The 13,882-nt window shown below is 36.5% G+C and overlaps 1 protein-coding gene across 2 annotated transcripts in view; it reads left to right on the top strand.

Annotated features, from left to right (window-relative positions):
* Positions 1–13,882, top strand: part of LOC140164781 (serine racemase-like) — a 76,073-nt gene that overhangs the window by 43,656 nt on the left and 18,535 nt on the right. The window contains exon 1 of one of the 2 annotated variants that reach the window (XM_072188149.1): positions 3,901–4,035. The exons of the other annotated variant lie outside the window; for it this stretch is intronic. Within the exon in view, the coding sequence (XP_072044250.1) occupies positions 3,936–4,035 (100 nt within the window). The 5' untranslated portion in view covers positions 3,901–3,935. Of the gene's footprint in view, positions 1–3,900; positions 4,036–13,882 lie in introns of those variants that run through there. 2 annotated transcript variants of the gene reach the window in all.

Consider the following 13,882-nt stretch of genomic DNA (forward strand, 5'->3'; position numbering starts at 1 on the left):
ACCATGAGTTTACTATTATTTACCATAACAATGCTGCATAACAATATGCAGACTATTGTTTTCTCATTTGGGAAACAAAGCCTCACACAATATTGTTACTATGCGTTTGCTTTGTAATATTTCATCCAACTGAAACTATAATACCTACAGCATTGCAATATCGCACAGGGAAATCAGATACATGAGTTTGTGGACTTAACACGGTTTATATGCTTGTCTCAGATTGATCACGCCGAAATTCTAAGCTCAAAATATTTTTTTTATTTTTTAGTCCAAATATTTCTCATGATATTGATATACATATGAATTGTAATATCACAATTTATATTCATGTATATAAAAAAAAAGCGGCTGATTTTATCCATATGTTTAAAAACCATTAAATTTGTAATACTTAATTCAGATTTTTTTTCTGTGAACAACAATAGTATACGTTCTGTGCATTGAGAATCTCATGACGTCAACTTTTTTCTAAGTCAAATCTGTCTCGTTCGAAGGAACTCATCATCGCTTAAGTTGGTTTTTGCGGAATATCAATTTTAAACGTCTTGTTTTCTCAAAAAAGAGTCATTTTCATTGTCCTCATAATATTAGCTTGCCAATGATATGATGTTGTCCGAGCAATATATATGACCTTAAACTGAATAGGCCTATAACCATGATAACAACATATATTGCGAAATAGTTAATTTAATAGAAAGTGACACAGATAGACACGGACCTATATACCTGGCAGCCACTCCGTGTTGTTACAATCGATCAGCAACTCTATGCATTTAAATGAGGCCCCTAAATTAAGGTGAGCGGTAAATAACTGTACATCGACGGTAAAGTGTGCTTTTGTCTGCTGGCGAAGACTCAATCACACCCGTTGGTTGTATGAGAACAAAGGGTACCTCTCACTCAAGTGGGCGCTTTTACATGACTTTCTTTTGATCCCTGCCTGGTAAGGCGTTAATACGCTGTCAGGTCAGTTTCCGATTTAATGGCGGAACCAACGCTCTACAGGGTCTATTGTTCTATTGTTTCCGATTAGAGCGCTGACATATTGGAAAATGTTGCCAATCAATATTCATGAGAGTGTACATTCAACGTCCAGTTTTCGAAATTGGGTGACTTGTGTTTGGCAGGTGTGAAATACATCTGGGCGTTTTATTTACGTAACGAATAAAGGCATTGACATCATCGAATGGCTGCCCAGTGCTGTTATGTGTTTAGTTATTATATAGGCCTAATAATTATTAATTAGTAATTGCGTGGCCCATAGCAGAGTTATTGCAGGGCTACTCCAGCTGGAGCAGTCCTGTAGTAACTCTGCTATGGGCTTACCCAATATCTGGCCATAACAATATGGTTTTGATACACATGTACACGCAATTGGCCTGTGCCACAAATTTAGAACTCTTACATTCTACGCCATGAACGAGTTTTCTGATGTGACGTGTAAATCGTGCAGAAAAGCAGAAGCCCGAGATAAACATTTCAGTGTACTATGACCCTCGACTGGACTTTGTGATAACATATTCCATATTTTCTACATGTTTAACTTTCTATATGTTTAAGGGGGTACTACACCCTTCGATAAATTTCTGACTATATTTTGCACTTTTCTCTAAAACTAAAAACACACTGGTAACGAAAGTTATGTATATTATAGGGGCAAGGAATCCAATTACTACACTGGAATTTCAGTGACCCAAGACAAGCGGTTTGTTATTTATGATAAGAAATGAGGTACCGCTAGGATGTACCTCATTTCCTATCATATATACTGAACCGCTTGTCTTGAGTCACTGAAATTTCAGTGTAGTATTGGATTCCTTGCCCCAATAATATACATAACTTTTGTTACCAGTGTGTTTTTAGTTTTTGAGAAAAATACAAAAATAGCCACAAATTTACCACAGGGGTGTAGTACCCCCTTAACTTATCTGTCAATTGTAATTTGTAAGGCCAAAGAAAAAAGAAGGCTTGTCTCTTGTTAACCGCACGCGTTCATAAAATCGTACAGGCAGACATTGGTTTTTTTGGGGAGTGGCCCTTTTTTTTCTGCTCATGTTGGACCCCTACATTTATTAGCTTACATTATTTTTTGTCAAGTCTTCAAAGTCCATTAGGACAAATGCACAAAAATTTTGGCCCATCTTCGGGTGAAAAGGGCTTCATTGGAAGAATGTGCGCTGAATGTACACACATTTTGTTACCAAAATGTTGTATTTACCACATTGTAGCCCATGATCGGTGTGAATTTTGGTGGAAAGCGGGCTTCTTGCACTTTTTTCTTTTTTCTACCCCCCTGGCTACGCTACTGGTTAAAAAGTAGAGAAGAATTCGTCATTTGTTCATGGTTACCGATACCGTCATCGTGCATTGTATTAGATGATCTATGATTCAAAACAACATTATGCCAGAAGTTTATGTTATACATGTACTTCTACCCAAGAACTAGGCAACCAGCTTAAAAACCTTCTAAAGTTTCGTAATTGTAATATTATGTTTCATTAATCTTTTGTGCGTAGATAGTGAGAAAACATACACAGAACTTTTTTCCTTAAAAATCAATCAGCGAATGGAAGCGCTAGTTGTTATTTGCTCAGTCAGATAGGGTTGGACCTGATTTAGTAGTGTGATCTCATACAGACCTATCAGCAATGGACTTTTCACTTATATATCGGAAATTGGGACATATTTGTTTAGATATGATTTGTTTGAAGTAAAAATTGTTGTTTCGCAAAGAGATTCGCATCAATTGCATGTCTTGTATGAAGGAAACACCACTTTGATGCAGGCTGTACTGATTCCCATTTAGGCCTATGCGTGGCACGGAGTGATAAATAATTACCAACTCTCAGACAATACTTTTGTTATTTTAAATCGGTGATTTCCAGAGAAACTTATCTTCATTGCTATTTAAGACAAATGTCGAAGTCCAATAACAATTTCCCAACGCAACGCTCCAATGTATAAATCGACGTACTGGTTCATGGTATTGACGCTTTTTAATTGATAGACCAATTTACTGTGTTTATTGCCAAAGCTGATATTTATTGTCTCATGTATACATAACATACATTTCAGTATAATTTGATACACCGGGCAGTGCAGTCGCTAGACTACCCCGTAGTCCACTTGCCCATTGTGCATACTCTGGATATTGTATTTAAGCTTAAAACTCTGATTTAATTAATGTGTGCACAATTGATAGATTTTCACATCTGATCAGTCACCCTACTCCCTCTGTTTGTTAGCTTCCCAAGTGGACTACTGACATTGCCTTGCGGTTAAGATTTTTAACACGGGACTCTATGGAGAGTTAGGCCAATTTCTGGCCTAACTAAAATTGGCGATGATGTAATGCATCTTTAAATGGATCTGCCTTGTGATTGGTCGCCCATACCTCGCTATGGTTTAAATCGTCTGAGCCCGCGCCAATACCATTAACTACACCGTAAACAACTGTCTGTGGTATTAGCGGCGCTTTTGTGTTGACGCGAAAGTTAATCTCTCATCAAACATCTAGCGCGTACTTGTGGTTAATGGACTGATAAACAAGTATGCTTGACAGTGTGTTTTAGAGAGCAAAGTCCAGGGGGTAAAGTTCTGCTTACAATTCAAAGTTCATAGTCGAAATTTCGGGGTTCGCTATCAATAAACTGGTAGATTCCAAAATCAGAGTTGTTCAGTATTAAAATGAGCCGTTATAATTATGCATAATGTTGCATTCAATTACTTTTATTGTCACTAATCGTCTGATATTTTTAACTCTTTATGACCATTTTACTATTGAATACTTTAATTTTAATAAACATCAGTATAATTTTGAGTTCAACGAAATGGGTTCATCATGACTAATAATAACATATTTTTAATAAAATTCGACTATGGCATAGTCTATGCAGTCGCTTTCTCAATTGGATTTTTAACATTATCTCATCATGCCTGATTATGATTTTGTTGTGGGTACAGTAACTGGTTTTGTTACTGGAATTATCTTTTTGTATCTGACAACAAAAATGTCGAAAAGTAAGGAGAACGGTGAGTTTGAATTTGATTCTATTGGTATTTTGTTAGCGTGTCTAGGTTAACAGCGCAAGCGATTTTGTCGAGCATTGTTTAATATGTGCAATGCATGTATCCATTATAGGCCTATATTTACCACAAAACGGCATCGCGGCATCAGTCAGTCGGGAAACTAAATTTACTGGGTGGTTAAATTTATTTTTGCCCTCAAAACGGATAATAATTTACTGGCTGGGCATTTTTTTGGCAATGGGCAAGTTCAATTTACCGGGTGGGGAAATATTTTACTGGGTGGGTAAATGTTCACGTAGTTTCCTGTTATTTACTTCCCTGACTCCAGTTAGAAATTGTGTAAAATATAAGCTACCGTACTGTCGATGTCATTGTCAAGATATTTTGGTTTTGTGCCTTTCATTATTTTTATGCCTCCACCGCAAAGCATTACTATTTTTGCATTCCGTCCGGATGCTGTAGACATATCTCGGGCATGGATGAGTTGGATGGGCGGATTGACTTCAGATTTTCAGGATAGGTGGTCCATGGTCTCTGGCTCTTGGGTGGGGTTCAAGGTCATATACTGAGGTCAAAGGCCATTTGAGGTCAAGTTGTAAATTTGGTCTCATATGAATAGTTCAAATCAAATTGCAACCAAACTTGGGTCATAGCTGCACTATGGGAACCCTCAACTATTGGTGGTGATTTTAAAAGGTTATATACCACTCATACAGTTTGACATGTAGCTATTACAATATATTTCCAAAATTAAATCGTCCCATTATAATCCATGGGGGAGGCATCCCAATCGACGTTTCTAGTTTTGACCTGCAAATTAATGGGACCGGGATGTGCGCAGTCAGCGTTTCGTAAATAATTTATAGGCCTATATTGTTGTCCGATCGCAATTTGTTTTTCTTTGAAAAGGTCAGGTTCACCAACTTTTGAAGTGGCGGATATCATGGATATGTTCCTGTCAATAGACCCCACTTCTGAAGCCGAATATACCCGATGACCACCCTTTTTTTAAGGACGACCTGACGACGCACAGTGCACAGCGTCATCATCCCTATATCTTCGTGTCAAAAATTACCGTGATAGTACGGCGAATCCTCTCGTTTTTCAATAGCTACGCATGGCGATTTTGTTCGAGATAGGCCGAGCGACTCAGGCTAAGCATAGTATACGACTATCATATGAGATACCACCAAGTTCTATTCTACAAATTATTACGATTTGCGCATGCTCTAGTATCCCATATGGTATTGCTATTACAAGGAAATTCGATTTGTTTTGAGGTAAACCCCAGGTTTTGTTTTTAATACACTAACTTGAAATTAAATACACTAATTAGCGGCCATTGCTGTTGGCTCTGGATACATTTTTACTGCATTTTTGGCGTAACGATTTTTAAATCGTAACGATTTTTAAATCGTAAGTTAAAATTGTGATATATTTAATTTTGAGAATTACAATTATATAAAGGAACACAAATAGCCCATTCACCTAAAATCCAGGTGCTTGTATTGAATATTCGATCACACGTGTATATCACAATGCATATGTAAACTTTCTTTATCTATGTCAACAATAGAATATTGATTTCACCAACGGAGTATGGAGCTGTATGAAAAAAATATTTATAATAATTATAGGGTGTTGACACTGCAGTTCCTCTAAGAACTGTTCCTCTAAAGGTGGGCATACACGAGGAAATTGCAAGGCCCATTACTTAGTGGGTGAGATTATGTGCTCACTGACCATGAAGCTAAGCAATTGATCAAAATACACGAAGCAATGGGTGGCCTTGCAATTCCTTGAGCGTGCTCATAGGTTTGGGGATATACTCAAAACATAAGTAGTGGCTAATGATTTTCGTAATCATATTCAAATGGCTCATGTCTTGTCCTGAAAGCAAAAGATTGCCACCCTCTCCTGTATATCTATACAATTTTCCATAAAGAAAAGGCTAAGGAAAACTAAGATCAAAAGGGTTAAACACCACCACCGCCAACAACATAGGCCTAGTGTATTATAATGTAGCATGTGCTCACATTTATCATGTTGTGGATGGTGAATCAAGTTGGTCCCTACATTTCCCAAATGAATGCAGCGACCAGCTCGTGTTCACTCAGCTGATTGGCTGAAGGTTAGATTGCATGCAACAACCTTGAAAGTAGAGCATGTCTCTACCTTTTTGCCTGTTGCTCGGGGGATTAATTTGCCTGATGCTTGGGGGATCAATTCCTTGCAAATCCAAACTACACGGAGCAATCTTTTTCCAAGGTCTGTGCAACAGGCAATTGCTTGGAAAATTGCCTCGTGTATGTCGGCCTTAAGAACGATGCAGGCTATTTGATGTGAAGAATTATATAATAGAAGAGCTAAAATGACATCAAGCCTTGTGTATTAACAAACCATATAGGCCTACATAATATAAAAAGGAAGTTTTATAAAGGTGCCAAAAAATTACCGTGGAACCAGGCCCGTACGCAGGATTTCATTTGGGGTGTGCTGATTTTGAAAAAGTGGACCTTTTTCCAAGGGGGGGGGGCGATTTTGTGAAAATTTGACAAAATTGGGACCTTTGTTGTCTAACCAAGCGTAAAAACCCTGATTTTTTTTGCTCGTTACGCTCGCAAATTCTGAAATTTTGGGACTTTTATATACTTTTCCAAATTGGGGGGGCGTCGCACCGCACCCCCCCTGTGTACGGGCCTGTGTGCAACTCACTTGATGACGGTTTAAAAATTACTTCAGATCTTGCCAATTTTAAATGAAATTTTTTTTCTACATTGTTAATATTAATTGAACGAAACTTGTGGAATGGGGTAACAAAATGCGTATAACTAAACCATCTTTCCAGCAAACACACGACGTTTTACAGAAAAGGTATAAATGTCGGGTTATAGGGTATAAAAACGTTTTAATAACATTAATAAAACATTTTTGAAAACGTAATGTAAAACATTACATTTTAACTATTTTATTGTTGACAAAATATTTTGTAAACATGTTTGCCCAAATATTTCACAATAACGTTTAAAAACGTATTCATGATCGTTATATAACCTAACTTGTAGGCCTAAATATTATTTAAACATTTTGAATAAACGTTTTAAAAACATTTTTGTGTTTGCTGGGTTTATATATTTATGTTAAAATATGAATTCTATATTAGTTGTTATTACATATAGTAAAATAAAAAAAAATTGTGTAGATGAAAAGACAACACAATGATCGATGAGTTGAAACTTGTTACACCTATTGACTCAAAAAAAATCAATGATTGACTATGATCTCTATTCTGTAACCATTACATTTTTGTGCAACATACCTGTACATGTAGGGGAGAGCGGGGAGTGTTCGCCCTATTTTTTTCTGACCAGCCTAGTGATGTCAATTTTAAGGTTAGGGATGACCTGATTAGCCCATGTGAAAGCCCTATGTCTTAGCTATATACGGCCACAATCCCAGAACTATAGGGCTTACAATAGCAACAGGATAGAGCAAACAAAAAAGTTTTGCAAAGTGGCGAACTTGCCCCATATTGGGGCAGGTTCGCCCATATGGTGGGGTAAGTTCACCCTAATCCCCCAAAAGGTTTAAACATTGCATAACAATAACATATTCAATGCAAACATTTAGCAAGGCTATACAGGGCATTCATTCTCTTCTGGGGAGTCACTAAATTTGTTGCAGGGGTCGGGTCAGGGTACAATGTAGGGGTCCAAAGTGAGTTTAAACGTACCATGTTTACAACTTCGGGGAGATTATGGATTAGGAAATAAAGGGTGGTATGAGCAATATACTGATACCACATAACTTTAAAAAACATGCTTTTCAGTTGTTTTACCTTGTTTAATGGTATAATTATCAATATTTTGCATAATACGCGGATGGGGCAGGTCCGCCCTCCAGTTTGGGGTAAGTCCGCCCGGGGAAGATATAGGGCGAACATGCCCCATCCTCAAAAGGGCGAACGTGCCCCTTGTGCACAATTTTGTATTTTCTTAAGGGTATGAAAAATACAAATCGAATAAGGTGTTTATAACTGCATTTAATCTTTGACAAATCCCATATGTTCCCAATACAGCATTTCCATTAAAACCATCTGTATTTATGTATCAATGATAATACAACATTATTAATGCAAGAAAAAGTTACGTTTTGGTGTACATTTTTTGTTTTGGCTGCAGTTCGATGAACACGTCCCTATATATCACGTAGCTAATATGAGAAGTTTATAATGACCTTTGTCACCTAATTTTGCCATCGCCAAATTCCCAGATAGCCGTAGTGCTGAGAAACAAGGGGTGGGCGAACCTACCCCTAGGGCGAACACTCCCCGCTCTCCCCTACTTGTTACCACGATATATTTGACACATTTATAATAAGATTTATTTCGAACTGTGTGTACACCTGTGCATGTACATAATTTATACAGGTGATCTTCTCTAGCATTGTAAATACTGTAATGAAAAATAGAGTAATAGTATATGAATGGAAACATAAATGAACCATGAACATGTCAAATTCTATTTATCTCATCAGGCGCACAGCACGACCTTGACTTGAATCACGTTATTATTATTTTTGGCACCGTCAAGACTCTCACCCTAATCACGTATAATTATTCAATAATAATATGCCTAATAATAATAAAATATAATAATAATAATACTTCTACTACTGCTAATAATAATACCAAAGGACCGAAACACCGTCAATCCGAACCCCCGTCAGTCCGAAAACCCGTTAGGGTATTGGGGTTAGGGTTTTCGGACTGACGGGGTTCACACCGACATCGCCTGGCTAATAATTATTTGGTGCAGCAGAGATGATAAGGATAATGAACTGAGTGCAATGCATTCGTCAAGATAATCGCACGCGCCGTGGAGTTATTGCATTTAGCTTGAGAGCCGATAGGCTCGAAAGCTAAATGCAATAACTCCATGGCATAACGATGAATAGAAACGGGCACTAGAAGTGTATACTAAAATAAATACCCGGGATCGATACACGTGAGTTGCTATGCACGATTTTGATATCAGACGAAAATCTTCGGATACCGGGGTGGAAAATGATGAATATCTCCCGTAAATGATTTCGTCTCAAGAAACCAGATCTGGTCTCATACACTTGAAAATACGTGTTGAACAGATATGATAGTCGTTAGTTTGCGTCTTGAGAAAAGGCCGTGCGTCTTGAACTCAAAATCTGACCAAAATTCTAATTTTATATTGCGCTGGTCATGTATGGACTACAGCGCGCACTCACTACTCCAGTGGAGGCAGTATGACCATTGACCGCAATGTCGTATACAAGCTTACTCACACAGCGAGAAATTAATTACCCCGGCTATTGTCAGTAGCCTTAGTCAGGTCACTTGGCTACTGCGTCTCATATTAAAGGTCGGAATAAAATGGCCATGCGTGGCTGTGGATTCAACCTACCATGGCGATTTCTACCATGAAGATATCGGGGCGATGACACTGTGGGGTTTGGGATTGACGGAGTGTCCCCGTTAATATGATATGATTTCATATTTTACTATTTTAATAAGTTCAACATTGACACTCCACAGTGGTTGCTTATTATTATTTGAAATAATATGTCCACAAGATATACTGCTTCGTATTAAAAATTGACTGAAACAGCATAAAGAAATGTATTATAAACGACAGAGAAAATCTTGAGTTCTGAAGTGCAAGGTCGAAAATAATTCAAACTTATATTTAATCAATTTTTAGTGCTGGTTTGTTTCCCAGATATTACTTATCGCTGGCTTGCAAGTTCATGAGTAATAATTAAGAACACACCCCTACTTGCTTTAGAACAGGTGTGGGCAACCTACGGCCTGTGGGCCACACATGCCGCCCGCCCGCAAATTGTATGCGACCCGCGAGACTCTCGGAGATATTTAAAGCCATGATATATGTACGATCTTTTAAAATGCGTTTGGTCATTTTTTTTTGTATTGTATAACTTTTTGGCAAATACCGGTAATGATCATATAAAATTTTTACCAAAAGTTATGCAAAAGTGCATGGTAAACGGAGCCCTGTTCGTACGTGTACGTTATACGATTTCAATGTCAAATATTTTCTATAGAAAATTAAACGGACTGTGGCCCATGCAGAACCGACAAATATCTGAATTTCAATGCAATCCAATGAATTATTTGTCAATTGTTGATGATCCATATCCCCGGGATTTATGTATACATTTAACACTACTTTTTCAAAAGTTTCCATGGGTGAGGGTACTTGATTCACGAGAAGAAACTTGAATATTTCTTTTGTATTTGTGCAACGATTCAATGACCCGGGAATAATGTGTATAGCTAAGAATTAAGTTCATTACAGGCAGACCAGCTCAACCATTTGATACCTACTACTTAGTATTTCACAATAACATGAGTGAAGAGAGGAAAACGTATATTGGCTGTATTTTCTACCCAATGTTGACTATTTTACAGTAAGCAATATTAACATCCATGAACAAGTACAATAACGAATGTCCAAAACTAATTTCTTGACCAATAATTATTTTTGAATGTCCAATAATGGTGTCTAATTACTTCAGGACATGTAAATATTTTAGAGCAGAATTTCCCTAATACGGAATGTCACAAAATAATTATGTGAAATAAGTGTCTGAAATGTCCAAAAATGTGTCAAATTACTTCAGGATATTCTTATTAAAATACACCTTAGATGTCAATATAAAAGCAAAACATGTTTAATAAACCAGACTTCAGCAAGTCGACAGAAGAATATATTTATTCCTTTTTCGGAAGAGGTTCACACTTTGACGTATATATTCTAGATCTCCGATATCACTGGATAGTAGTACATTGACTACATTGGATATGTGTGGTTTGCAATTTCCTTTCTTTGAAGGCATATGGACTGTAAGCACACTCTTACTAGCCCAAAACAACACTCAACTGTACTGAATTGTCTGACCATTTTCTTATACCAAGCCCGGATACCAAGCATAGTAAAATCCCATTCTATTAAAAGCCAGTTGATATTTTCACAATACATGATATAATCAGGGGAATTCCCAAGCATTAGCCTTTCACATTACATCACTTCCTGTGGGTTTTTCCCAACATGATGTCATATTCACTTTACAATGTTGGGGATTCCCCGAATGGTGCAATACAAAATGAACATTTTAGAAAGAAGAATTCCCAACTATCCAGAATCAGAAATGATTCAATTTGTCGTTGCTCAACTTGATGCATGAGAGGGGAATCCCTAAAATGTCTCATGAAATCGATTTTAATTGTAAACATAGATAAGTAATCAAATTAAATTACTCAGGGCACATCACAGAGTTGACTAAGTATTGTTGGTCGAGGCAGCTAAAAAGGTCGATTTACATTGTCTAAATCAATATTGAAAAGAACACCTTGATGTTTTGCAGTAGTTCAGTCTACAAATCATACTTTGAAAACTTACTTGATTTATTGTTGTTAATGAGTTATGTACGTTTTTTAAAGGTGACATGTTTACAACATAACTCAAGAACCACATGACCTACAAACGTATATCTGCGATATTTCAACACGCTCGCTATGAAATGATCAATGCAATTTTTTCCAAAGCTACGTGTACCATTCGCCAGATGCTGTGAATGACCAAATCGCAACAGTTTAAAATAGTTACTAACCTTATTAAACTTAGGCATTCATTCATTCATTCATCTTTATTTCATTCAAATATAAAATATAACAGCACAACAATTAAACACATACATTGAATGAGGAGGTTCTCGGAAGGCCGGATGGCCTGTATTAAAAAACCCCTGTCCTAACAACAACAAAAATGTTTCAAAATAACAACAACAACAAAATATACCGCAAAATGTCAAAAACACCCCCCCATTTACCCTAACAAAAACCAAAAGAGCCTGTTTTGTGATCAAGAATATGCAAGAAATTACCGAGATAAATTCAATACTACATTACTATATTACAGATAATACGATACACAATTAAATTACTTTAAGCCGTACAAGGAAGTTAGATAAAATACTAAATGTAATTGAGAATAATATTATCTTTCACTTTGGTTTTGAAATGCTTGATCGTCTTTATAGTCTTTATATGTTTCTCGAGTGAATTCCACTTAATTGGGCCCGCTGTTTTTAAGGTTTTATGAGCGAAATTCGTTTTAGATTTAGGAACCTGGTAATCGTCATTGTTTAATGAATATGCAGATATGCGTGTTATGCAATTGTAATTTCATGTTAATTAAATTGTGCTGTTGTGCGATGCGTGGTTCTTCTTTCCCCTGTATAATTATTGATTATTAATCGTATCATTCGTATGCTCCATTGATTATTGGTAATTTTACAAAATACACAGACAATAGGCATGGAAACCGTGTGCCCGATTTGCTTCAAACAAAAGGCATATTGATCATTTAAGTGTGCATGTTACTTTTACTTTGCCCTATTCTGGAAATGGCTCGTGTAATAAAATCAAAACTGAAATTTGATTTTGAATTATTTGATTTTGAATTATTTGATTTTGAATTATTTGATTTTGAATTATTTGATTTTGATTGACATCCGACTCCTTTGGTCGCGAATACTAAGTCAGGTAAAAATGGGTTGCTTATAAAAAAAAATTTGGGAACCGTCAATAAGGTCTTTTAAAATAAAATATAAATGTTGGTATTTATATAGCGCCTTTCACATGTGGGTCACTCCATATGAAATCAAGGAGTCGCCCCACCTGACCCCCTCAGATTTGCTTTATATTTTAGTCATATGTTGTACCTGTAAAAATATTAAAACCTGCAAATTTGAGGTCTGTAGCTCTTACGGATTTTCTGTTGCAGCCATTTAAAGTTGGAGTAGGGGGTCTAAATTTGGACCCAAAAGTTGCCCTTTAAATAAATTTCATCTTTGGGAGTCTGTGCCTTCTTTATAAAAAGAAAGAGAAGTCTGAAACTTTGTATACACACTAACTGCATGCCCAATTTGTCAAAAAATAAAAATAAAAAATTCTGTAATTGCGCGTTGTGTCACAGGGTCATTAAATATGCAAGAAAACATGTAATATTTTGTAAACTGGCAAGTTTAGCCCCCCTAAATTCACATTTTTGGTCAGATTAATTATTTGTTGTTGTCACTGATGCTATATATAGGATAAATACAATGCATATCCAAAAAAAGTGAGGTCACAACTCATTTACATTTCGAACAGCGCCCTCACGAAGATGAAATTTATTGCAAATTCAACATTTTCAGGGGGCCCAAAGTCGATGTGGTCCACCTTCAAAATTTATAAAACATCACTTTTATATAACTACTAGTCTTAAGGTTATACTAAACTTTGCAATGATCGATCCAGAATGAGACTGCATGTAGCCCCCTTTAAAATTATCTATTTCTGGAAATAAATATCGTAGAGAGAAAACGCAAACTACGTCTAAAAGCTGAAAGTGTAAGGGTTATTATTATGCTTGAATTTTCCACTTGGCTCAAAAAGAAATGTACTTTTCAAACATTTCAAATTTTTTCAATATCCGGAGCATCAAGATTTTTGGGAACACGGCCATAATTTCTCAGTGGAAGTGGCGATTTTGTTGGGAACTACGACGCACATTACAAACAAGTCAATAAAAGAATGTGCATATTCATTCTTGATATTGCTTGTCTCGATTTGTTTTAGTAAGCTTACATGTTTGCAGAATTTGAAGTAAAATGGCCTCCAATTGTATGTCGTTTTGTAACCAGTAATAACAATTCCGTGCACGATTTCATAGACAAAATTCTGACCTACATTATTTCTATAAACCCTCTTCTATATGCAGGTGCTATTTAAATTTTTATTTCGATAGCAGAA

Source organism: Amphiura filiformis, chromosome 11, assembly GCF_039555335.1.
Source record: "Amphiura filiformis chromosome 11, Afil_fr2py, whole genome shotgun sequence".
NCBI classification, from domain to species: Eukaryota; Metazoa; Echinodermata; class Ophiuroidea; order Amphilepidida; family Amphiuridae; genus Amphiura; species Amphiura filiformis.